Genomic DNA, 23,332 nt, shown 5'->3' with positions numbered 1-23,332 from the left:
TTTTAAGTTAATAAGTTATAAGCTTTCCTAATAAATACTTAATATTTATTGCAAATGTGCCACAAAAAAAAACTTGAAAGTTTGAAAAAATATGAAAACTTTCGTTATAACATTTGTGTAATGTTAATGTTTTGTTAAAAAAGCGAGACTGTTTAAGAATAAGATATGCGCAGTATAATAACAATATAAATCCCTTTATTTAAAGCGGACTTTGTTTTGCCATCTCAATAAATTTAAATATTTTATAATATCTATTTCATTACGAATAGTGTCCATTCATTGATGCTTTTAGTGTCATAATTAAATATTAGTTTGATATGAGTTTATTCTATACAATAAAATACAATAAACACTAAACAACCGGAAATCACAACAGGACTTATTTCCGTACAGATATTTCCATTTCATTGATTGCGCAAAGCTACATCTTACCATCCGTAATATCTGACGTAATATCGCGATTTTAATTGCTCATTGGTTGATTGCTAGCGGTAACGCCCCATAAGTTAACATTCTACTGCTTAATAGTTATACACCGCAGAAAAGTGTACAACTGCGTCTTTGGCCTTAACGGTAGAAAATATCAGGGATTTTAAAAACAAAATGATAGGTAGGCAGAATACGTTTTATTTCATAATAAGTTTTATTTCATAATAAGCATATAATGCGAATGGGAATTTGACAAGTTATTATGTAAGAATTTATAGAAAGATGAATAACAATTTGTTTTCTTTGAGTTCCTTATCAGTTACTAATTATTTCTTCTTAAGTATGTTTTAGTGATTAACCTGCCCATGCTCTTCCTTGTGCCCTATCCTGTTTTTGTTCGGGGTCCTCCTGGGCTCCTTGCCACTGGCTCTTGTTGCTGGATCGTGTGGGGGCTGCGTTCATTGAACGCCGCCTTTCCTTGTTGATCTTGTTTATCATGTTTTAATGTACTTGACACAAAGGCCATGGCAGTATCATTTACTAACATTTATGATTTTCAATTGTGTTATTTCCCCATATTTGAACATAATTACATTGTATGTCTTACATCTTAATGTCTTGCGGGAGTGTTATCAGAGTGAGAGACGTTTTCTGTAATTTCGGAACACCACTTATTTTTTTTTGAAAACAAGGCATCCGGCGATCGTATTTATAAAAAAGAATGAACCGTACAGTATATCTTATGAGTAGCTTTATAGTCCTTAAAAATTGTTTATTTTAGAAATTATTACGGGTTATTTCACATCAGATGAAAGCCAGTAAAAACGTAAATTGAGAAAACCATTTGACATTTAAAAGTTAAACATTGTTGCTACTTCTTTCTTTTGATATAAAAAGGACACAATGATAAGTTTGAGTAATAAAAATAGCATTCCTTTATAGCGTAGTAGATTGTAAATGCAAAGACAACTCTGTTGTTATTCTTCTTCTTTATGAAACCATTATAAATTATGTAGATATGAGCAAATGTAGTTTAAAATATGTTTTACCGAATCTAATGTTAACAACAGATGACTTTTGATATCTACGAGTAAATATAATGGCAATTTTGCGTAATATACATGTCATCTAACACTCTATAAGCTTCGGCATATTTTTATGATATAGGTAGATTAAGTTTTTAGAAGTGTGTGGTCTAAGTTTAATCAGGGCCTATCCGCCTTTTTAGGCACAGAGAGTACGGACCCCTAGTGTTAAATATCTGACTCAACACAGTTTTATACACGGATCGTGAAATGTGTATTCTGTAAATTCGATGTAAAACATTATTGTTTGAAACATATGTTGATTAAAATCGTCACAGTTGTGGTTTTTTTTTTTGTTTTTTTTTTTTTGTTTTTTTTTTTTTTTTTTGTGTGTTTTTTTTTGGCACAAACATTTGAACTTTGTGTTGACTTTTGAACCAGTTTCCATTTCAAAGAATGTTGAATTGGGAACAAAATGAAGTAAAATCCTTCGTTGCTCAATTAGAACATTAAGAATATATTTCTCCATATATAGTATTCATTTTTTTTTCATGTGTACAAGAAACAGCCAATAGAACTGGAAACAGACAGTGTGATGGCGGCGAACATGCTGGTAAGATGTGTTTTAAATCAAAAAAATGTTACAATAATAGTGCATTCGACTTTTTCTCTGGCCTTTTATACTTTCATATATCTCTAAAGAATTGGTTAAAATACGTATACGAAATAAAGTTAAATATCCCATCACCTTCTATATAACACACGTTTATTGAGGCTATTGAGTATCCAGAAATGATAAGTATTTAGATTAAATTAAGGTATCTAAATTAATTAAGGTTAGAAATGAATAAACATGTTTGATTGATTGCAAGTGTGTTGTTGGAAAACGAAATTGCAGACTGAACTACCTGTGACCGGAAAAAATTAAATATTCGATCATCAATATGTTTAAGTTGATAATTTCGTTTTTATTTGATGTGTACAAGTTTTATAGAAAGTATTGAATTGAATGAAAAGTAGTTAAAATGATAGTAAAGAACATAGATAATTGAATGAAAAGTAGTTATAATGATAGTAAAGAACAAAGATAGGATTTAAACTGATGTTTTGCAAAGTAATATACATTTTATTTAAAAAGATTATCTGAGAGACATATGAACTTAGATTTTCGCGGCCACTGTTTGCATTTCATGGGAGTGATAATTGAATGGAAAGAATGAAAATTATTCACGTGCTGTATTTACATACCAGATGTTTTTGTGAAATATTTGTATGTTCTTACAACGTTTGTTTTCTTATTGATGAAGATAACAAACCATTTCCATGAATTGTTTTTTATTATTACAAATGCATGTCATATATATGTAACATCAATATATTGTACAATTCAGATAAAAGCAATTTAACAAAACAATTTTAATATACAAATACTGCAACATCATTTTGTATTTTTTAAGTGAATTAGAATTACAATGAAATTCAATATATCTAAATATTCAAATGTTCATACTGAATCACTTTGAATTTTATTTATTTCTTGCAATACTTTATAAGAATTATCCATATACTGCATAGTGTTGGTTTTTTTTGTTTTTTTTTTTTTTTGTTGTTGTTTTTTTGTTGTTTTTTTTTAATATTTGAGCATTTTTAAATAATAATAAAAAATGTGTCAATTGTAGTCCAATCCACTTTTAACAACCTTAAATTTAATCATAAGCAAATCATTGATAATTCTAACTTTATTTCACATAGATAATTTACCGTGGACAATTTGACAGTTAATTTTTAGGTTTATATTTTTAACAATTAATAAGGCTAATTTGTAAGCTTCCTTTCAGGCCATTCAGATTTGGAACAATACATTTTCTCTTACATAAATAAATATATTTTTTGATTTCTAAGCAAAGTATGTTATAACTTAAAAATTTTCTTAGGATTTCCCAAAATAAAGATTTTTGCAATCTATCTCAATGTTTTCATTGAATGATTTAACAAGTTCAGTAACATCTGCTATAAATGATTTTACTTTATGACATTCCCTAAACAAGTGAAACAAGCAGTGTTTCATTCTCAGTTTTACAGAAAGAACATTTTGCATCAGTCACACTATTTTTATTTTTCAACAAAGTATTTGTAGCTAATTTAGTAGATAATAATTAATAAATTAGTTCCAGAATAATTGTTTGTAGCTTAAAATTCTGTTTGTGTCCAATTCAAATAAGTATAAATTGTTAGTTCAAAAAATGTTAATATATTGTAAATAATAGAGGTACCTTGTTTACATCATGATTAAGGTTTACAATTACATTGTATCAAGGGGAGTTGGAGAATAGATTAGTCAGTGATTATACAGTTGTCACTGATAATAGATCCATTTTAAAGTTATGAAACAATGACATACTACAGAACTTGTCCATACTACCAAATGCGAAAACGTTTATAAAATCAATGTAACAACATCTTTCCAAAAAATGTTCTAGTTTTATATACTCTTTCTGCATACAATCTTTTACAATTGAACAAATTTTCAGTATTTATAATAACATTAGCTGATGTATTATATTTATTATCACCTCCTAGTAAAGGCCTTCCAAGCCAGTTCAGTTTTAAACTATTCATATATGATGATACATAATTTTCAAACAACCTTCTGTATAATCTTTTGATAACAATGCTATTTTTATTCTAGACGGACCATTCCATATGAAGTCTAAAAACGTTTTGTTTATATTATTTATCCACTGATTTGGAAGAGATATAAATAACTGAGTTGGCATTGGCAATAGTAAAGACTTAGTCACAGTTATACGTTCTAATGGTGTCAGTTCTCTCTTTTTCCAATATTGTATACAATTTTGAATATTTTTAAGTTTTTCATCAACGTTTAAAGACATCATTGCATCCAAATTAACATCAATAGTTTGAATTGTGTACTGCCCCATTTCAGTTTTCATTTTGTTTTGATGGAACTTATGATGTACTTTAAAGAACCTAGACAAACAGCATGTGTTTTCTCAAAATTAAATTTTAGACAAAAACATATAGCATAATGTTCCAAAATATTCAAAGCACTATGTAATGATTTTTCTGAACAATCATGAAGTGTCATTTACAAATAGGGTATTTTGTACTCAGTACCATTAAAAAAATACGTTTTACATCTGTTATTTCTTTTTCTATAGCTAGGATCTCTGTACAAAATATAAACATGTAAGGACTGATTGGGTCGCCTTGACGACAGCCGCGTCCAATTCTAAAGAAATCTGGCAAAAAAAAACAAAAAAAACATTCACATGGACCGCTGTCTGAGTATCTTTATTACACATTTCAATCCATTTCTTTATCATTGGTCCAAAATTTAGAAATCTTAAATTTGTGTGAATATAATCATATGATAAATTGTCAAATGCCTTTTTCAAAGTCGATCATCATAAGAAGACCAGGTTCTTTGTTTATACCTGAATATTTTAAAATATAATTTAAAATAGGTATACTTTCCCCTCAAAACCGGCCTTTGAAATAGCCCGCCTGATCCTTGTTTATATAAATATCTAACACAGATTTCTATCTTTTTGCTAAAGAACCAGAAGCTAGTTTATAAATAGTATTTTAGAGAGAAATGGGTCGCCATTCTTTTTAGCACTGTTTAGTTTTTTATCCTTCTGAATGCAAGTAATGATTCCTTGTTTTTGTGTTATTGAAAGATTACCGTCATTAAATTCATAGTTTATAGATCGAACAATCAAATCACTAATTTATTCCAGAATACTTTAAAGAAAAATAGCAGAGTAACCTGCAGATCCAGGACTTTTATCATAAGTCATATTATTTAAAGTTTCTCTAATTTGATGATAGTATTATCTTTTAGAAAGTTTTGTATTGTATAGTTCTCTGTCATTGTCACTTAAGTATATAATTGCTTGTTATGAGACTCTGCCTCCTATAAATATCTTTGTGATTATTCATTATTGACCCATAATTTTTCTGTAAAATTGGTACAATTGTACTTGTTTAATGAAATGTTTCTAAATTACAGAAATAGTTGGTTGACTTTTCACCGAAATCAATCCACTTAGCTCTAGATCTTATCAAATGACTTTTCATTTTATCTTGCTTTAAAGTAGTCAATATTTATTGTATTTTAATAAAAAGAAATCGGTTTCATAAGATCTGCCTTCTAAATTTGCAATCTGTGTGATTAATACATCTCCCTTAGACGTTTTTGTTCATTGTTATAACTAGCATATGATACTGTTTTACCTCTTATTTCTATTAACAAAGTTTCCATGAATAATTGATCATTTATAACATTATTTATATTAGACGAAGTTTCTAGATTATAAACAGGTAGACAATATTGTGTTTTTACTTCTTCAATCTTTTAACTTATACATTTCAAATAGTCAGCGTCATACAACAAAAAATTATCAAACTTCCAAAGGCCTTAACCATGGGTTGTATTACTAAAGTTATCATTTCTAAGACCATTGAATGGTCCGATCTAAAATACAAAGCTTGACTTGAGGCAATAAGGCTGAACTAAGATAAAATCTAATCGAGCTTGTTTCTCTTCTTCATGAAAAATTTCTTAAATTACCCATGATTTCTCTGAATCGGTCATACAAATGTTAACTAAAAATATAATCTATAAGAACTTTTCTTAATTTTTAATTGTTTTCCGTTGATTTGTAATTAAAGTAATCTAATTCTGTATTTAATATTGAGTTAAAATCTCCACAACATACATGTATAAGTGAATATTTTCCGGCTCTATCATTAATTCTGAAATATTTTCATAAACACAGGTTGATCTGAGTTAGTCCCATAGATATTTATCAAAGTAAATTGTTTAGAATTTACTGTAGGATCTTCAACTGTAATTCCTTGCACTATCAATGAATTTCTGGTGAACTAAAAATATCTAATTTAAAAAGAATAGCGAGTCCTCCACCCCTTTTTTCTTATTTATTAAGAAAACGAAACACTGCCATACAAATAGTCGTGATAAACAAGATAATATTGACTTTCTTATTTAAATCGTAACATGGTACGCTCAGTTTATTTGTTTGTTTGTTTGTTTCATTTTACGCCTTTTTTCAACAGTATTTCAGTCATATAGGCGGGTAGTTTCCTAACCATCGTTCCTGGAGAGTTACACCAGTACTAGACACTCAGTTTAAATTATATTATTATACTATTATGTTTTTTTAAAATTTTGTTCTAGCAAGTTGTTTCCAATTTAATTTTAATGACACAATATTAACTATATTGGCACTTGCTATTTTTTTTGTCCTGTTAAAATGCTTTACCATGGTAAAGTACAATGTTTTCATGGCAAAAATCTATTCCCCATGGCAAACTCATTTTTAACACACACGTGTTCATAAAGAATTACATGTATAATGACAGATAAACCTCAAAATAACTTTATTTTTAACTTGCACACTAATATGTATAGGACATTTTTTAAATTTTAAATCTTTCAACTGTGCTCGACTTTTTTTAGATATAAACTGTGTTCGACTTTTTTTAGATATATATTTTGAACTTAAAAAACGGCGTGCAAGAGAAACCGCTTGCTTATTTTTATGTGAAAATCGCCCTTCTCACTTGACACTTGTTAATGAATTAGATTTAAATCTATTGAACGGTAAAAAACACATTCCTTTTGTTTAGATAAACTAATGAGCCTAGTGTATTATTGGTCTCATTTTGAAAAGAAATTTTTGCGGTTTTAAGACGTTTAATCTCTCTAGATGCATCGGATCGAACAATACTGCGAAATACAGGATGTCACTAAAATTGATTAGATTTCATGGATCAGAACATCGATAATGAAGTTTGATGACATATTATTCCATATTATGTTTTCTAACATAAGCCCCTGCATATGACAAAGTTTTATAAAATACTGGTTGATTTGCGTTACCAAGTGTTACCATTCAATTATAGAAATTACAATATAAAAGTTGCTCATTTTTATTTGCTTCTAAAGGTTTACAAAACATGTTATCATAATTTGATCTGTCCTTCAAAATATCGCTTTTATTTAAACAACCACCTTTTATTAAAACAACGGGTTTAGATATACAATACCACTATTTACCACTTTTTACTATTTTTTTACCAATTGTTGAATTATGAGCATGTTAATTTTATCTATTTACCATTTTTCTGTCTAGAATATTTTTAATCCATGAATGTATGTATCAACGTTAATCCTACCACAACTACCCATTTTAATGTTAATTAAACGTTGATAACATTAAGGTTTGTACATTATATGTATTGTAACTTTGCAACGCAGTTTGCAATCTTCAGCTCCGAAGATAAAATAAGGTGCCGATGATATTAGTATCTTACTTCAATAGAGTTTTGAACGCAGACCAAATCATGTAAACTTTATTTGTACATTTGTTGTAAGTCATAAATGTCTAATACATGTAAGAGAATATTTGCTTTTATAATCGTTCAGGAGTGGTTTTGTAATGCAAAAGCATTTGAACTTTTTTGACTTCTGTTATTTTGTAAGAATTTGGGAATAAAAGCAAATAAAATACTTCGGTCAGAATAATCATCCATAAGATATTTCAAATGTTGAATATACGATAAGAGTAAAGATATAATATTCTTTTTTATTCAAGGAGTACAAGAAACACGGAGCACAAATGGAAATATACAACATGTCGGCGGCGCACATGCTGATAAGCAGCTTTTTTAATTTATTAAGCTATTATTTTCAAGGTCATATCTAATTTTTCTTTTAGTCCTTTGTACAAACATATTTCTTTTAACACTCTTAAGAGGATTTGCAACAAACACAATTGCGAGAACGCGTTCGTTGAGTCAGAGCATGGGCATGTTGCTGTTTGCAGTACAACTTATATATACTGTATAGCACAACTGGATGTAATGTAGTATTCTGTGCTAATTATGAAAGATACTTTATACGTCCTTAAAAGGTACAAATGAAATGTTTATTCGCAAACTGTATTCAGATCAATTCAAATCGATGTATTTCAATAAAATTAAAGTGTCTAAATTCATTTGTGAATTAACATGTTTATCCTTTCTGATGATAAATAGAATACGCAGGTTCATAGAGAACGCCCAAAACGACAAAGTTCTATTTAGCTTTTAAACCTAGAGCTTTGTAACTGATTGACTTTTATAAAGCGAGGTAAAATTGATCAACTAGCAGCTGTCATTTTGGACAAGTTCATAAACATTTTTGCGGTCTTAAGCAAGTTGGATTGTTTTTTGTTTTATGAACATGAGCTCATACAATGAAAAATACAGAAAATACAAAATTCTGCTTACATATATTAATCTTCTTATTTCTTTGATAATAAAATCCAAAACGTTCATATGAATTTAGATAAACTGTAAATGAAAATTTTGCTAAAAAATATACTATTTATTTTCAATTTACGATATAATTTTGAATAACCTACCAAGAGATTTCATCAAAGTGTTTATTCGTGACCTTAAGTTTAGTAATAAGATAAAAACAGTCTCCCATTAATAACATCATTAATTACAAATAAAAAATAAGCACATTTATGTAACGTTTAATCCTAGAAATATGAAAGGGGTGATCTCAGAGCTATTGCTGTAAGCTGAATGTTATTTTTAAAAAAACAAACAATCCTCTACACGATGGTTACAATACTAACAATTTCACACTTTGTTCATATATTTTCAAATATGATCGTCGATCATCGATAAATGAATTTCAAGGGTGAGAGATCACTTTGCTTAAACCAAAACGACATTATTTATGTTTTATTATTGCAATTGGAACAGTATTTAATATTTATTTAAATGTCGTATCAAAACAAAGTTTTCAGTAATGCCGATTAATAGTAAGAAACACCGACTGTCTTCCTCCGAACAGTATTTTACGATAAACCATTTAATGAATCATAATATCTATTTTATGGTTTTCAGTGGATTACTGATTTATCCCTAAAAAATGTATTTGATAATTTCACAGTGAAAATTATCCAAATATAATTTAACAGTTTTCAATGACGAAATTACTTCTTTGAGATTTCCGCCATGTGGTACTTCAATTTTATTTTTGCTAACAATTCTGACATTGCTAGGGCTGTTTAGAGAAAAGCAAAGCTAAACTTGATAAATAACTTAAATTTCAAAAGTAATAAAAAGAAGCAAACTTACTTACATTCATTCAAATTACCAATCACCAAATACCGTCTCTAAATCTTTTGTCTGAAAAATACAATTCCTTAAAGCAAAAATTTTGATCTTTTTGGGGAATTTAAGTACCCCACGGCAATTATAAATTAAAAAAAAAAATGGTAGCCCTCGCCCAAGAATAAATAACAACCCCGCGTTCGAAAGGCCTTCATCAAACTCTAGCCCCTTTTTTAAAAAGTTTAACATTTGCAAAACTTTTTATTATGTGTAAAATCCTAAATAAGTTTTCTTTCATCTAAAAAAGGGGTATGATAAAAATCTAATGATATCCCCCTTTAAAAAATTATTTTCTTCCCGTGAAATAAAAAAACTTTTAAAAAAGGGGGTTTTAAAATTTTAAAGCCATGTTTAATATAAATTCGAAGTAAGTAAAGGAAATAAGGTCGGATAATGTGACTTTTTCTTCTGCTAGACTTCTTGTTTTTTATGATAAATTCGACTAAAATGTGGCTACCAGTGGGGAAAACAGATATTGATATAAACGTTAATATTGAGATAATTTCGTTTTAATTTGTTTTTAAGCATAATATAAAAAGAAAATGTGTTTGTTGTGCAAGATGTAATTTTATTTTATCACGTGAACTTTAAAAAACATTAAATTACTTCTACGACGTCATTCCTTTGTTCTGACCGTACTGTATTTTTAATACAGTACAGGTAGATGTCAATATTAAAGTTTAAGTCAAATTAATTGTGTAAAAATTATATAGACAGGTGAGTTATGAAAGAAATTGTATGACCACAGGGTTTTGGGAAAATTCTCCAAATTTAAAAAAAAAGGGAAAAAAAACAACAACAAAAAAAACGATTAAGTAGAAGTTAACACAAGGAATGATGCAATGTCTTTCCTTCGCCCATTACGCATTTTACATAATTTTACGAAAAGAACAATAATTGTTATCTTGCTCACATTTTAAGCCTACTGATTTTCGATTTTCAAGCTCTTAACATCTTATCACTGTTTACGCTTTCCAAGTGAAAGATAGCGGATATGATTTTTATGGGATTGTTTAATTTCTTGTCTTTTGTCCGTTTTTTTTTCTTTTTTAAACATACGTTTACATGACAATCATACTTGATTTGCTTTATTGTATGTACGTTATGTTTTTTCAAGTAAGTGTTATGGTCAGCTTTTCAAATAAATATAATAGAGAAAATAAATTCATCTATTTAAAACAAAAGCGGCTATTGATCGTTCATTACAATACTCTATGACCAGTTATATATGAAATCCATTGTTGTGTTTTATACTGCGGGTTACTTTTTGAAAAAATAAATCTTTGAACAGTTATTCTTTTGTTAATTTCCTATTTCCTTACCAACTTATCTTTACTGTTTATTGAAACCGTGGGAAAAGATTAGTAGTGTTTCTAACTGAGTATAAATTCGGTCAATATACCTCTTGGTTTAGGAGCCTGCCGTGAAACTAATGTTTCGTGGGTTCGAGCCCTACTTAATGTCAAGAACAAGTGGATAGTTCCAGAAATAAGATTTGGTATTGATTAACATTAAAACACGGAAGTATGTTTCACCTATTGATGCCAATCGCATCTTTACGGCCCTTTCCGTCAGTCTTCGGGTTATTATGAATAATAGCCGAGTTCCGATTGCTCTTGACGGATCTTCATGTTGTTCTTAAGTTAAGAATTCCATTCATTCACTTGAAACACACATTGAATGAGTTACTATAATATACTATCTACAAGAAGTATAAATCAGATTACCGAGTGTTTTGTTGTATCATAGGAAACGATTCCAGACTCCTGTGGTATGACAAGAAATTCAATATTTTACATATTGGACAGTTTTCGGCTTATATCTACTACGTATTCTCACGATTGGCGAAATACTGTTTTAAAGAAGAAATTTCATCTTACACACAAACAAATAAATATCCTTTATATAATTTGCAAGCATTTTGCATCAGAGCTCGTAGATAATTTCTTTATGTTGTATATGTTTACTAAATAATTTTATCAGTTTTTAATTGAGCCGCTCAAACATTTTGTTCCTTATTGATGACATAAATCGTTTTTGTTTTTTTTTTTTGTTTTTTTTTTCCATAGAATCTGCTTCTTACATTTGATTCGAAATATGTAACTCAAAATTAAAAATACACATGTATTTAAGGCAACAACAGAATACTATTTTTAAGGACCATTTTTCCGACTGAGGCCGGTCTGTTTTCAGTTTGTCTTCCTGTAAAATTTACAGTGAAAAACTGAATATAAGAAAAGTTTTCATTGGTCAAATGAAATCTGGGAATCTAACTAACTAACTAACATATGAAAGTTAAACAGTTTTACTCCGGCCGAGTTTTTCTTTAGAGGTACTTCTTAATTAAACAAAGTCGACCGTTTTAATCGGGATTTTTTTTTATTTGGAACTTACTCTGAATATTTTGTAAGAACTAGCAAAGTAAAAAAAGAAAATTCCCGTTTTACATCAACCTGGTATCATATTATATACCAGTTTTTATTTTATTTTTATGCCAGAGTTTATTATATGTGCTTATCGCAAAGTTTAGTTTTGAAATATGATAAAATCTAGCGTTACACCAACGACTTGAAATAGAGAAAAACAGACTCCTTTAAGAAAGTCTAGCACGATAAAATTGAAAATGTTGCATGTTTTGTTTGATTTAGCCTGTTCATGAACGACAGTGGTAATTGAAAGCTTGTATACACGCCCGCCCTCCCCAGTCAACATCTGCTTTAAGCAGAATTTAGCATAGAACACAAAACTGCTAAAATCTTGAATTTTTATAACATCTGTGTTTGTACGATAATAATCACGAAACCTTTAAAAGCCTCATTTCAATTCAATTCAATTCAATATTTTATTTGGCATTAAACTACAGATAGCATATAGCTATTATTACATAATATTGGTAAAGTGTAAGACATTTTTACACTAAATTGTTCATAATACAGAACAAAATGTTTTCAGAGAAGTTATTAAGTTTAGAAGTTAAGGCCAACGGCAAAATATGGTTTTAAAAATTTCTTACGAAAGTTATAATATTTTGTACAAACGAGTAAAAAATTGAATTCATTTTCGATGACATGCATTTTACATTGCTGACATGGTATATTTTCTCAGTTGTGCCTACCAAGTTCAATTTCTACATTATGTGATGATAACCGAAATAGCGTCAGTTGTATTCTGTATTTATTTATATTTACACAATTTAAGAATATCTCAAAAAGGTCGTACTTATACATACTGTATGTTTGTAATTTACTTGAATTATTTATTTCTGAATACCAAGTTTGTTTATATGTATAATCTTTATTCACAAAAGGTTACAACCCATGAGTGTCAAAATTTTTAACCAATATTTAATTATAATAATTTTGCGTTGTATTCTCATCGGAGACCGTCCCATTTAGAAACGATTGATAAAAAGTAGATGTTCTAAATAATTACCTTCTTAAGAAAACCCCCACAAAAACCACAATACCTTGTTAAGAAAACCCCCACAAAAACCACAAAAACCTACCAATAAAATGATGCATGTAGTGGTTTATTCTGATGAACTGCTTTTAATGTTCATTCACATAATCAGATCTTCGGAGATGGGTAACATATTCCTTCAGAATTGTTATCGTTGTTTTTGATTGCTTTAAGTCATCATTTGTTTTACATTAGTTATAACTTTTTGGTGGTTCACTATTGTTAAAATAATTTGATGCATGATTGATTTGTAAATTGATAGTTATTAGCTGCAATATGTTTTGCTCCATGTTGTCGTTTTAAAAATACTTAATCATGCACCCTTCAGTGTTATTATCTCATTAATTCTATTATTATTTTACAGACTGTGGAATTTAAAGACAATAATAAATATTCAACTAAACGTTTTATTCAGTTGATTATTCTAGGTGGTAATATCTCAATATTGTAATTACATTTGTTGTTATATTTCTAACAATTTAAAATTATGACCATTTCGGAGATAATTCACCAAGCTGTTTGCATCACCTTTTAGATAGTTGACTCTTCTTGACATTTGAAACTAAGTGCATCCGAAATATTTCTTTCTTGTTTCTTAATAAAAAGTATTCATGGTATATGTAATAGTCTCGGTTCATTTCCTTTTAAAAACAGGAGACTAGCGATTAGAAGTTGACATGCAAGTGTTGCAATGTTTTTCAAGCGATTATAAATGCAGTTTTGGTGTAACATCATCAAATCTCTATTCATTTTATCTAGATATAAGCTATTTATATCCACATAGATGTCATGTACCCAGGCTCTGTTATTGAGATAAATTTGACAATAAAACTTATTGTTAGAACATTTATACACCATTTATAATAATATAAGGAGTTCAGTCACGTGATTTCAAACCCGTTTACATAGGCATTTAAACACCGTGAACGGATCCTTCATCTCAGGCGTAAAGTAGTTAAGTAGTGACAAGTAGAGATTTTGATGCTAAAGCATCAAGTCGCCGGATAGAAATATGATTGTATTATTATAAATAAAAGAAAATATCAGTTTAATGGTTCGAGTATAAAGAAAAGAGGAACAATAAGTTGAGTAATGTTTATTCTTAAACACGTTTTCATTTACTTCCCACAATTATATCTTTCTTGCTGAGAGTTTTATGCAATAAATTTATGTTATGTTATGATAAAACATCATATTTGGAGCAAACTTGCTTAGCAATTTTGTCAAGAAACTGTTATCATTATTAAATAAGCAAGTATTGTTTGGCAATATTTACCCGAGACTCAATAATTTTCGGGAGCTGTTTCGTTTGCTTACATAACTTATTATGATTAATGTTAACGATTTTATTGTAAGTATAATTACATGTATAATTATATCAATTAATACTGCTCGATGGCCTAGTGGTAAGTATGACGAAGTTGTAACCTACATGTAGTAGGCGCAAGTTCGAATCTCGGACAAATCCTGTTTGTAATTTTCATAAATTGATTTTTATTATATCTTTTAACTTTATGAAACAAAAGTTGATAAATCCTGTGTTTCATTTCTAGCACTTTTTTATTTCATAATTTTGATAAACGGTCAAGCTTTGCAAAATACAAAAAGTATTATAAAAGAAAACATTAAAAAATCACTTTATCCTACAGTCTTCAATTTGAAACTAACTTAAAATCTAACAACTTGTCATCGAGGCTTGTAAAGCAAGTGATATGATTATAATTCTACTTGTAATTCTACTTTATACATATACCGTTGTATGTATGGTTTTCGTCAGCATACGATAATTACCGACAAATTATTACCGATCATCGAATATTTGCAAAGTGACTATGAAAATATATATGCTTAATTATTGCATAAAACAATGCAATTCTACTGTAAAAGTGGTGTCTGCATAAAAAAAACTATTCTTATGCACTATCGAAAAAATATGTTATTTAGCTGAAATCAATATTCCTTTCGTTACATACGATAGAGTTAACGTTTAATTGCCTTTCAGTGCAATAAACTATCAAAACAAAGATAGTTTATTAGTTTACTCTGTGTACTCAATACGATTCCGGCCCCTACTGTCATACCGAGATTTTTCATACAAAACTACTTTGATTTGCACTTTATCAGCTGCTTACCTGTATGTCAGCCTTATCAGCCATTTGTAACTATTAATAGATTTTATAACAATAACATACAACGTGTAGTCACGTGATTCTGGGAGAAACTGTTTATAATAAATAAGATAAAAAAAATAGAATAGGTCTCATAAGATACAAACAACCAGATAATTTAAAAGTGTCATTTCAAATATCATGCATGATTTATTTATCATAAAATAGCAACGCTTGACACTTTAAAAAAAGTAAAAGCATCCCTAAATTCAATGACTGGTCCATAAAGATACGTCATTAATTCATTTTATAAAAATTGTAATGTTGCTTTTTACGATGTCAATATTTGAATATTTCATTTCATTGAGTAACATTATTGTATGTTTGAATTTTTGAGATTACTGAAAACAATTCTAGTCTTTAATTATTCAGTAATTGTTATGCTTTTATTTACAGAAATTAATGCCTTCTCCTACCATAGGTATAATATAAAACTGTTACAAATATAGTCGCCGGTTTCTACCGGCGACTAATAATTTTTAGGTTTCAAGTGACTGATAATGTTCTCAAATATCCTTGTATAAGATATTGTCTCGGTTTGGAAATGCTTGATCTCTTATAGGTGAAATTAGATCTAATTTATAAATGGCAAAATAAGAGACAAATAAAACATTTTACTCTTGGTTCACATCAGTTTAATTTATGATTCTTGCCACACTTAAAGCGATTGTATATACATGCATTGAGACAAGATATAATCATATTGGCTACCATTTCTTTAAACACTATAAAAATAGAAAACAACTACCATTTCCGAGAGGTTTACGTAATATACATACTGTTAACGTATACTTATTCTATTAATGGAAACTTAAGAGCGCATTTACGCATTACAATTATTGATATATACTTGGTTTTTTTGTTGTTGTTGTTGTCGGTTTTCATTCATTTTTATTTTGTGGGCAGATATGAGGACTTGCAAAATGGGTTAGACGGATTATATTATGATGGCTGTTGTGTTTTTAATAATCTTTTATAAAATTTGTTTTACGTATCAGTTGTTGTAGAAACTATATTTGGCTCATGTATCATTTTTTTATCATTTTTGTGGCATATATTTAAGTTTTATTTCATTTCAATTAATGTATCATCATCAAGAGATACTTTGTCAATAAAATGTCAATAAGGGAAAGAAATATAATGAAAAAGAACGCTTTTTACCAGCTAAGAATGCTGCTTTATATAAGTTATATTTACATACTTTCGTGCCATAGTCTTTTATTAATTCGCCACTAATAAATTTATTTCACTTTTGTCAAAGCATTGTAAATATTATATTTTATCAGAATTCCTGAACGGCAACATTCACTTTGCATGATACATTTATACAACAAATATTTGATAAAACAGAACACAATCAGATTGTTTTTAAAGTGTGTCAACGAAACGCTATCTTGTTTTCGTTGACGGTATAATTTAGATGTTACGGAAGCAAAATTATAAATTGTTTGCATACTTTTTTGACGTCATAGAGATATTACAATTATTTAATAAACTTTTTGAGAGTAGATTATACATAATCTTATTCTAGCTCTGGAAACGTTCAGTGCAAATAATTATATATTTTATTTCTTAATGTAAATATGTTTAAAAATGAGCATTTTATTTCATATATTACAGGAAATGTAGTTGGAGAATTACCACAGCCAGATTTGCCAGGTAATTATTTGTTTCTAAATACTAGTATCAAAACATTTTAATTATCGATTATACCTATTTCATTTTTAGCCTTCATTCAGAAAACTAGTCTCATCATTATGAAAACTATTTCTGATTCATTTTAAATTACTTGCATAGTTCATTTGAAACTAATTGCATAGTGAGATATGATTAAAAAATCAAATTAAAATTGCTCTAGTAATGCAGGCAGCGTGGTACTGGATATGTTTCTCAGCTCATTTGTGGCTGTTAGAGTGGGATATAATCAAAGCGCAATGACGTCTCATCGTATAAACAAGCTGAAATAATATGAAAAACTATTTTTCATGCCATCGAGTTTAATTCTACATTTATTTTACAGGATATCCAGCGAGAAACGCGCGTGGGAACAGTTTTTTGCGTCCAGGTAGGATTAATTTTCTGTTCATACTTTTTCTAAACATATTGTAATTATTCTCGTAATTGTATGTTAGCAGTAATTTTTCTCATCTAAATGCCTATTCGGGTATATTGCTTTGCATATAATGCATATAGTGGCGGTTGCCGGTCGGCAGACCATGAAAACTTGTCTGACCAATTATTAGAGAACGCTGGCATGGTGGTTCGGCATTATCCCTATTGATTATGACGTCAGTTTGCCAAATGTCACGGTCAATAAAGCATTGATTGTTTAAAGCTTTTTCGACCAATAGAAAGAGAATGCTTCTGATTATGTTTCTCAGCTTTGTTGTGGAGGTTTAAATAAATGGTAGATGACCCTTTCTGTCTCTAAGGTCAGTTTGTCAAAGGTAAAGGACATCGAAGCTCTGCCCCTATGTTCACTAAGCTCTAACCTTTTGTTTACTAAAATCTAGGGCAAGACCAAATGATCCTTGCTTTTTCCATCGGTCGTATAAAGCGAAAATGAACGTAGTATTACACATAATGTAAGAAAATGGTGATTTTCACAGTAACAAAATAGTGGTTCGAGTTATAACGCGTTTGTTATGGGTTATTGCGCCTTTTAATTCTCATAATAACGACTTAATTCGCGTTATTACGCCGTTTGGTTTGCGTTAGAACGCCTTTATTCGCGTTATTATTCATTTTATGTCGCGTAATTACGCCTTTTGATTCGCATTATAACGTCTTTCCAATATTTTATTTTATTTCCTTTGATACTTTAAGGCTTTCGTAATAAACAATTGATAATTATTGAGTCCGATCGATAACTGGAGAATGATTAAAAGGCCTTTGCCTTATATGTAGGTTACATTGCGCTAAAAGTCATCATAGCACTGCAAAGGGATAAAATGAGCCGCGTCACGACAAAACCAGCATAATGTGTTTGCGACCAGCATGGATCCAGACCAGCCTGCACATCCGCGCAGTCTGATCAGGATCATGCTGTTTGCTTACCAACCCTATTACAAGTAGAGAAACTGTAGCGAACTGCATGGATCCTGATCAGACTGCGCGGATGCGCAGGCTGTTCTGGATCCATGCTGGTCGCAAACGCACTATGTTGGTTTTGTCATGACGCGCTCAAATATCATGTTCAACATGTTGAAGAGACTCCACTTAGTTGTTTTTAAATGACGAGACTGGAAATATTTTTTCGAGTTAAGTGTTCAAATTTAATATATAGGTATATACCAATAACGTAAACTTTTCAACAGAAAGGTCACAAACTATTATACAACTTTTCTTTACAGGTATTGCTGTTCTATGCAAAACAGAAGATATACCGGTATATATTAGATCTCGCTATAGAATATATGACAGAATTGTTGTTCTTAATAAACCAAAGGATGAAGTCGTGCCATCAGGTAAGGTTCTAATTCTAAAAATGAAAAAGTTAAAATCTTAACTTTTATAGTGGTGAAATTCCTCGTATCTTATACAATGTACTTGGTTAAGCTAAATTTAAATAGTAATAACTTCCCGAAATATAATCTGGAATAACCATCACTGAATTAAAACAGTGAAGAATTAAAAGTAATAATGAAGGTCGAGACAAGTTTTAATTTTTGAAGTAAGCGTAAGTTTATCGTGTTTTTTTTTATTACATTCATATTGTAGGCAACAGACTGACAGCTAGAACTTTTGCTGTTAGTTATGGAATGCGTCTAGTAAAGTGGAGTCAATGGTCTGACTGAAGTCTAGTTAACACAGCGGCCGATGGAAACTCAGCTTAGTCATATCAACACTGGTTTGGCATATCCATAGGCGACATAAGGCTCAAAGCAACTTTTTTTCTGTAAAGTAAGGAGCATTGCGATACATGATAAGAAATTGTGCAATAAATTGTATTATGGGTGCTCAGTGAAGGATTTGGCAACAATTTTATCAAACATGAAAATAGCCACTGATATTCGGAATTTATCGATTTTATTTATATGTAACCAGTATTTTATTTATCAATTCTTGCCATTTTTGGAGGATGAAAGAGTCTTGTTAGATTTTGAGATTTTTACCAGTATTTTATGTGCTATGTTAAGTGCCAGTAAACTTTAATAAAAACCATACTTTCATCTATAACTTAACTTGGTTGAATAATTGGTTGGTGCTTAATGACAGAAGGTGCAGTGGTCATAGTGAACAAACATATCTTTACTTAAATACATTCCAGTTCTAAATAATATCACAGCATTCCAACCTTAAGATTGAAATGTTACAAACTTCTGTGAGATGGTTCGGAGCTCAGCTAGTAATTTGACAAAAGAACCCAAAAGAATACCAAAAATGTTCATCAGTAAATTATTGCCTTAAAATTATCAAGGCTATTGTTACAATTGTTACAGTATTTTGTAGTTATAAGTCTCATCTTATTATTTAAATATTTTGTTGAAATGTTTGTTCCGATGATGACCATTATATAAAAAGAAAACTTTGCCTGGACAGTTGAAACCAAGACCTGGTAGGCCGAACTGTCCGGCTTTGATATATGTATAAGGCACATTATGCCTCAGAAAATCCATATTGTTTTATTATTAAGAACTGTCAAACATGTGTTTTAAATGTTAAATAGCGGATTTAGAGAATGTTAGATGTTTTATAACTGATGAGAATAGAACTGAACATTCAGGAATGTGTTGTAAGAGATGAAAATTGTAAATAAAGTAGTATTTTCACTTCCATATATAATACTGATTCACTGAGATGCCAATTACAAAGCATTAGAAGCAAAAGGTAGTACATGTACATCTATATGGCAATTGAGTATTTTTGGAAGCTGTAACAAGATATAAAAAGCAAAATGGTTTATATTTAAATAAAAGAATGAATAAACTATGTATTGGAAACTGAGTTCCCTACAACAGGTCAAGCAAGTTGGTCTTTTCTAAAAAAAAAACACTGCCAGTACTTTTAATGACACTGTATATTCATATTGTGACCGACTATATTATGCAAAATTTAAAACATTTTAAACAGAACATGCCTACTTTGTGTGATGTCAAAACAAATTTATTTTACTAGTATATTTACAAAGAGACTGTGTAGCAATAATTAATATTTTTAAATATCAGATTTGAGCATAGTATATCTGTTGTACATATATACCAATGTCTTTCAAGTGTTATAGAAATATTGCTGAAATTATTATTCGCATGATTTATAGTAATTTCTATATAACTTATACATGCACATTTTTTCAAATATTTTGTTGTTACAATTTTTTTCTAGAAAGATAATTCGATATTTAAATAGGGACAGTAAAATTGCTCTTAAAAAGGCAAACAAATAGCGTGGTGCTTCAACATAAGTTTGATAATGTCTAAGATTATTTTGCGTTTTAAAAGTTGTTCAAATTTAGGGCGTGAAGATACATTGAAATTAAATTGATATTGAATATTTTTCATCAAATATTTTTTTTTAAGTTTTTTATTTGTCCGAATTAATTGAATATGTGATGATACAAAACTATTTTCGTCAAAGTAACAAACAAGTAGACAGTATTTAATGAAATTATCATTTGTATACATTCTAAATTGACCTTAGTCCCTTGAACAATCAATGAAATCGTTTTTTGGGATGTTTTTTTCTCTCATTATCTTTTTATTTATTATCAATCGTATGCTGTTAATATTGTTTAACGACGTTTTGCTCATGTAACATGACAACGATGTGTACCGTTGTTTTACCACAATTCTGATATTTGCTTGTACAGTGTATTACAATATATTTAAAGTTCTACAGTTATGAAAAAATTGTACTTACTGCCACTTCTTTAGAATGAATATATGATATTGATAACGTAGCTTTTCAGATATGTTTCCGTGTTTAACAAATAAACACATAGGTAAAACATGTAAATGTTATATTAGAAGATGTTAAAAAAAGATAACATTTAAAGGAGAATAAATTTGATTGCGTCAGATATGCATATTGACCAAATTAGGCAAAATCAAACACAATTTAAACTTTTTAAACATTGTATAATCTATATTGATGCATATCATTTTGTTTACTCTTGTAAAAGTCGTCTTTTTATGTGAAAAAATAAATTTGTACATGATGAATATGCTTCTTTGTGTTTTCTTCCATTTTTATGAAGAACATATTTTATGTCGAATATCTTAATGGTGTTTTTAAATGAAACCTAGATTACCTAGGTTACCTTGTCAAAGGTACGTTCAGACATATCATTTGTTTTCCGTTAGCTGAGTATAATTATCTAATTTCTTACAGTTCACTTCATTTCGTCCACATTTAAATAGCTATATAAATACATTGTATTGATTATTTTAATAATGCAACTTACCGTATTATGAAAAGTATAAAATAGTTTTACATATGCCACGGTTCAGAACTGTTCACTATTCAGAGGAAAGGATGTGGTAGGACTGTAGGTTGCCGGATAGCTCAGTCGTGGAGCTGCGGAACGGTATTCCGAAGGTCCCGGGTTCTAGTCCCGGTCAGGCTGTACATTTTTCTCACCCTGTGACATATAGTTTGATTCAGCAATGATTTGAGATGACACCTAACCTAAATGCAAGATGGTTTATCGGGATAGGTCTTACCTTAGTCGGCCTTAAGCTTTTATTTTCTGTTGGGAAAACAATGATGTGTTGTTTCAAACTCAATTATTTCAGTAATTTTAGCTTGGAAAAGTGCTTCAAAAGCCTTATTCAAAACGTCCCGAGAGCGATTGATAACGCGACAATGATGTTCGTCTTTACATGGCCATTTACACCAAGTCACACACACGCTACTGAGTCTAAACTTGTAAACTTTTGGGAAACAACTTTCGCGACAATATGGGGTCATCCTCTTTTGCGACCAATAATTAATGTCTTGTCCGATGGATTGTTGTGTCCAAGATAAACACAAACGTTCCTTACTAACAAAGTTATAGCCAATTATAGCAAAAAACTGTGAATAACAATAATTTGACCTTCAAGGTCAGTCATTTATGAGTCAAGGTCAAATTGAGTATGATTTTTAATGCATTGTCCTTAATGTAGCTGTGTTTAAATATGAACACGATCAATTCCTAAATGAGACAGTTATAGCCAAAGATAGCAAAAATCAAGCAAAATTCAATAATTGATCATCAAGGTCATTGATGAGTGAAGGTCATAACCAAGTTGATCCAATTGAATAACCCTACTTGAAGGTATTGTCCTAATGATTGTTGTGTCAAAGTTTGGTTTCAAGCTATAGTTAAATCTAATCAGTGCAGGCTGTATGTGGGTTGCCATGGCAAAATTCATCCCAAACTTCGCAGGTTTCATTTTTAAGTATAAACCATTTTTTGATTGGACATATTCTATAAACAAGACACATACCTTTTCAACTCTGTATGGAAATTTAAAAATTCTCAATATTAATCTCTGGTACTTAAATTTTACAGTCTACATGTTCTGGAAAAAAGAAAAAAAACTCAAATCCAGATTCAAAATATATCATTTTATTCATACATTAACAAACTAAGCTTAGAATTTCTAGAAATCATAGTATGAATATAAAAAAAACTCTCAATCAGAAATGTGTTGTAATGATTAATTGTACACAGTAAATCAATGATACGCAAAAAACATATAAAATGGCAGATGAGAGAAATAAATAATGTAAGAATATCTACAAAAGGAAAATTAAACCATGTTAGGAGAAAACATCCACAGACATTTTGTATTTAATATTATATAACGGTATATGATAACAAAAATAATATATCAAAACCATTTTCGTTTTATATTTGCCCCAAATTGTCACCTATGCAAACCTGATCAAAGTGAATCCTTCTAAATAGTCATACATATAATTTAACTTTAAAACACTAGATTTCAAGACATGGATTCATAATTTTCACCTGTGACCTTGACCTATAACCCTAATAACCCTATTTAATTGTCCAGATAACTGTTCCCTCAATTTAACTCGGAAATC

At 29.6% G+C, this 23,332-nt stretch overlaps 1 protein-coding gene across 2 annotated transcripts; it reads left to right on the top strand.

The window, feature by feature from the left end:
• The first annotated feature begins 2,003 nt into the window (after window positions 1–2,003).
• On the top strand, window positions 2,004–21,224 carry LOC132733786 (uncharacterized). 2 transcript variants are annotated; one of them, XR_009626217.1, is made up of 5 exons: window positions 2,004–2,067; window positions 16,922–16,960; window positions 17,322–17,366; window positions 18,655–18,768; window positions 19,022–21,224. XR_009626217.1 is itself a non-coding variant. In XM_060720466.1 (4 exons), the coding sequence occupies exons 1-4, from the start codon at window positions 16,885–16,887 to the stop codon at window positions 19,096–19,098; spliced, it is 312 nt and encodes a 103-aa protein (XP_060576449.1). In that variant the 5' UTR covers window positions 15,651–16,884; the 3' UTR covers window positions 19,099–21,224. The 2 variants fall into 2 exon arrangements, 1 of the variants encoding a protein (XP_060576449.1); XM_060720466.1 differs by lacking the exon at window positions 2,004–2,067 and having other exon boundaries at window positions 15,651–16,960.
• Window positions 21,225–23,332: the final 2,108 nt, after the last annotated feature.

Source organism: Ruditapes philippinarum, unplaced genomic scaffold (assembly GCF_026571515.1).
Source record: "Ruditapes philippinarum isolate M1 unplaced genomic scaffold, ASM2657151v2 ctg9235_1_1_1_1, whole genome shotgun sequence".
Taxonomy (NCBI): Eukaryota; Metazoa; Mollusca; class Bivalvia; order Venerida; family Veneridae; genus Ruditapes; species Ruditapes philippinarum.
The sequence above is the reverse complement of the archived record's forward strand: the minus strand, read 5'-3'. Positions and strand labels throughout refer to the sequence as shown.